The 4,664-nt window shown below is 33.6% G+C and overlaps 1 protein-coding gene across 1 annotated transcript in view; it reads left to right on the top strand.

Moving 5' to 3' along the window:
- Positions 1-4,664, top strand: part of STT3B (STT3 oligosaccharyltransferase complex catalytic subunit B) — a 57,037-nt gene that overhangs the window by 3,212 nt on the left and 49,161 nt on the right. The window contains exon 2 of the mRNA XM_013005048.2: positions 1,142-1,429. Within this exon, the coding sequence (XP_012860502.1) occupies positions 1,157-1,429 (273 nt within the window). The 5' untranslated portion in view covers positions 1,142-1,156. The remainder of the gene's footprint in view (positions 1-1,141; positions 1,430-4,664) is intronic.

Below are 4,664 nucleotides of genomic sequence, written 5' to 3'. Positions count from 1 at the left end.
TTAATGTAATATAACTTGGTACATTAGTTCAGTCTACCATATTGCATGGAAATAATGACCTACATAAAAATTTTCAAGCTTCTAGTTTCTTGGAAGGTTAATGACAGAATCATACCCTAAGATTGAGGCATTGAATATGAAATAGAACAGAAGTTTCCTTTTTAAAGAATAACGGTAGTTTTGCCTTTGGCCCATCTTTCTTTCTCCCCATGTAAACAAAGGAGGTGAACTAAGGACATGAAGACTTGCGATTTTAAGTAGTGAAACTGGTAAAGAAAATTTATAGCATTACCTTTGTAGTTTCAATGATGGAGGAAGAAAACAATCTTTTTAGGATTTAGCTAAGAATAAAAATGTAAATGCATATTTTAATCACTGAAAAATATCTTTTAAAAAATATATCCTGTGTGCTGTTCTTTAAATACTCTCAATATTTGATCTTTCTCTTTTACCGTTAATTAACTGGCCTCTTCCAGTATATTATTTCCTTTTCATTTCTTAAGAATTTTAAAGTGGCACAAAAACTTGCGTTCTTCCACAAGTCCTAAATAATTGACTTTTGAATTCACCAGCTGTCTGACCCTTCTTTCCTAGCTAAAAATGGTTTACTTTCATAATTTTCAGCTTAAAAAGAGAGACTTATTTATAAATACCACATAATTTATTTTGCTTTCCAAGTTCCACTTCACCTTCTCTCCTTTTTCTCATTTCCTTTTACACATACAACTATGGGTGAAAGTAGAATGTGTTGAAATTCCAAATTTGAAGGTAAGGTTGACTGGGGCTCTGTTTTAAAATGTAAGATAAGATTTAATGTCAGTTGGAAGATCACAATTCATTAAGTTAGTTCCTTACAGCTTTTTACTGTTATACACATTTTCAATTTTAATAATTGCTCCTTTACATTCTGTCTTTTCTCTTTATATATGTATCCCTCTATATTAAACTTTCTGTACTGCCCAGTCCAAAATGCACATTTTATTTTGTTGTATATAAAGAAGACAAAGAGTTTGAGTTTTGTTCTTTATATAGTCTTATTATATAAAGACTATGAGAAATAAAGAATAAAAAAGAGAACTTATATTAGTATTTTCAGGTATTTTGTTTACATATGATTAACTTTTTCCTTCTTTCTTTCTAGGTTTATCCAGGATTGATGATAACAGCTGGCCTTATTCATTGGATTTTAAATACATTGAATATAACAGTTCATATAAGAGATGTATGTGTGTTTCTTGCACCAACTTTTAGCGGCCTTACATCTATATCTACTTTCCTGCTTACCAGAGAACTTTGGAACCAAGGAGCAGGACTTTTAGCTGCTTGTTTTATTGCTATTGTACCAGGTTATATATCTCGATCAGTAGCAGGATCCTTTGATAATGAAGGCATTGCTATTTTTGCACTTCAGTTCACATACTACTTGTGGGTAAGTAACAATGTTTTTTCACCATTAATATCCATGACCTTTCTGCTGAGAATACTGTAAATTGTATTGCTTAGATCCTGGAGTGAAATCTTTAGCCCCACATTTGTTGCTCATCAATTAATGGTGAGTGTAGATATCATTGCTACTGTTCACAATAGATTTAATAATTGGTAACATTTTAAAATATGTCATGCGCTGTTTTTCCCTCTTGGTCTAGTGTATGCAGAATTTAATTTCCACAGCAGTCCTGCAGTAAATACTGTTTTCCCTATTTTAGAAAACTAAACTAAACCAAACTTACTGTTAGTTCTGACTCATAGATCCTGAAAAAAAATACAATCTGTTGGTTGGTTTGTTTTAGGGAGAGAGATAAGAAAGAGTTATTTAGCAAACTTGAAATGTGGTTTCATTGGGTTGGGATTTCAAAGCGTTTCCCAAACTAGAATTATTATTGCTTTTGCTGTTACCACAATATTTAAATGTAGTTATTTTTGTCACATTTTGCATGAAAAGTGATGTTGCTTGCTGGGTTCAAATCAAAACCTGCTTGCATTCACTTATTAGTTGAACTTTTAGTTGATGTTGGTAATTTTCAGGGGGTGGATATTGCCCCAAAGTTTTATGTAAATGCTTTTTTTTCTATATTGAATTAAGTATATTTTTGGTAGATAAATGAATGGCAGCATGCTTTTTTTTCTTTTTAATAATTTTATGTATTTTAAAACATTTTAATTTGACAGGTGGATATTTTTGCTTGGCAAAGAATTCTAAAAGAGAATGTGGTCACTCACAAATGCGCTTTACACAATTGATGTGTGTATGGATTGGGATAACAGTTGTATGAGCCCCTAATAAAATGTTAAATTAAAAAAAAAAAGTGATTGCTTAATTTTGACTTTAAAAGACAGAAAGCTAAAATAAGAGAAAAGACACAACAGTTGTGACAGGAAGTTGCTGAGAAGCAGCAAGATGTTGCAAATGCTGCTGAAATCAAAATATTCGTGGAAACCTTTTATTTGTTGTGTGGAGCTGAGGGGAAAACCCTTACGCTTTTGACTGCTGTCATTCATGATGCCTTTTAAAAATAACACGTTTTCTAAATGTATTAAAATAATTGCTGTAAATATGGATAGATCTTGGCAGCATAATGCAAAATAAAAGAAATCTCATGTGAATATATCATTTACTTTTTAAACAGGTTGCTTTTAAACATAGATTTAGTTGGTTTATATGTGTTTATAATGAAATTGTAACAATGAGCTGTATACGCTTCATGATGGTGATTATTCCCAAGGATAGGAGACTAGTTGGGGTAAGCAGTATGAGTAGGGTGCTTAATTATGTCAGTAAAAAAATTATAATGCAATACATGTTGCAAATACAGCATTTATAGGTTTGATTGACAGGATTTATGACTATTAAATTATTCTCAACTGTTGTATGTGTTTTAAATCATTTTAAGGAATTTTTAAAACAGTACATCCCACATGTAGGAAATTTAGGCAGTGTAGGAAAATACACAAAAAGGGAAAAAACATAAATACTAGAAATATAGTATATAGTTTGATTTGGGAAACACTGATTTAAGCACATTGATTTTCAGAACAACTACTTGTTCTTTTTATCTTTCTATTTTTTTCTGTAGGTGTTGTCTACAAGACAACCAGACTAGTTATTTTTTGGCACCAGCAATGTTCCCCTCATCCATTTTTCTTCACTTTTGCCCATTTCTAAAGCTAATTTTCCATCTTCCAGCTCTGTATTTCCTTCAAAATATCTTGGGAATAAGAGGAGGTGCTCTAATGTTAGTTTATCTGCTGAATAATCTATAATGTAGAATATTGTTTTTTATTTTAAATTACCCAGAACTTTACAAAGTAAGATATAATTGTTGATTAAAGTATAAGTGGTTCAGAAAGGTTAGGTAATTTACTTTCTAATCACATAGAGCTAGGTTTTGAAGCAAGTATTTGTGAATTTGAAATTTAAAGGACATTTTAGAGTGTAAACTATTTGCTAGTTAAAAATGTATCTTTATTGTAATAGATTATAGCAGTCTGAGTCCATGACATTGTGGATTAAACCGTTGCTTTATCTTAAGACGTATTAGCTATGTTAAAAAAGTAAAATAATAAGGAAGCCTACTTTTTTAATGGAGAAATGTGGTTCAGCTCCCTGACAGCTGAGAAGTTCACTGGTTCCACCAGACCAAAGCTTGTCTGGAGTTGCTTGGCAAGCAGTAGACTGCTTGCCTGGTATGAGCATTGCCTAGTATGGCCATTGGCAACCTCGTATGGATGTGCAGTAGAAGGTGAGATTTAATTGGGCCAGGAGGCCTTCTGAGTATGTGGACTATGATTATTATGTCAAGGGGTACAGAAAGATTATCACCAGATCAAATGGTGCAAGGTCCCAGAGAGACCGCATTCTGGGCCAGTGACTGGTATGGGCTTCACTGTGCCCATTCCCACACAGCTTGACCTAAAAAGGCAGGAGAACCTGCTCTGCAACACTGTTCCTCTGGATCCCTCTGCTGAAAAAGCTCAACATCATGCTCACCTTAAAGGAGAACCATAGATGAATTATAAACCTCTATTGAAGGGTGCATTCAAAATCGATACACAAATTACTAACTGAAATGTAGGCGTGAGAGACTGAATGCATAGTCAGTTTCAGGCTTTTTCTGATATTTGTTTCTTCTCTAGTTTCAGCTTACTGGATACCTTACCCGTCTCTCTAAAATTCAGTTGAACTATTTCTCTTCTAGTATTCTTTCTCTTCCCTTTATCATTAGACCTATACATTTGTCTAGGGAGCCTTGGTGGTGCTGTGGTTTTGACATTGGGCTTCTAACCATAAGGCAGTATATTTCAAATCCACCAATCACTGTGCTGGAGAAAGAGATGGTTGTCTGCTTCCTGTAAAGAGTTACAGTCCTGGAATGGTATCAAAGCTTAAATTGTAAACACTAGGTTTGCAGAAGGCTATGCATGATAGTGGGCGCTCAAACTCCATTTGCAAAGTCCCCTCATGGATTAAACTGGTGAATGCCCTCTAACCTTAGTCCAGGATGTGACTAGCCTTGCTATCAGACATATAGAACATTGTAAAGTGGATGGTGGTAGATGCTCTTTTTTTTTTACTCGTTTTATTAGGGGCTCATACAACTCTTATCACAAGCCATACATACATCAATTGTGTAAAGCACATTTGTACATTCATTGCCCTCATCATT

This window comes from Echinops telfairi, unplaced genomic scaffold, assembly GCF_000313985.2.
Source record: "Echinops telfairi isolate 266 unplaced genomic scaffold, ASM31398v2 ScPeMD7_7420;HRSCAF=8458, whole genome shotgun sequence".
NCBI classification, from domain to species: Eukaryota; Metazoa; Chordata; class Mammalia; order Afrosoricida; family Tenrecidae; genus Echinops; species Echinops telfairi.
This window is presented reverse-complemented; position numbering and strand designations above follow the sequence as displayed.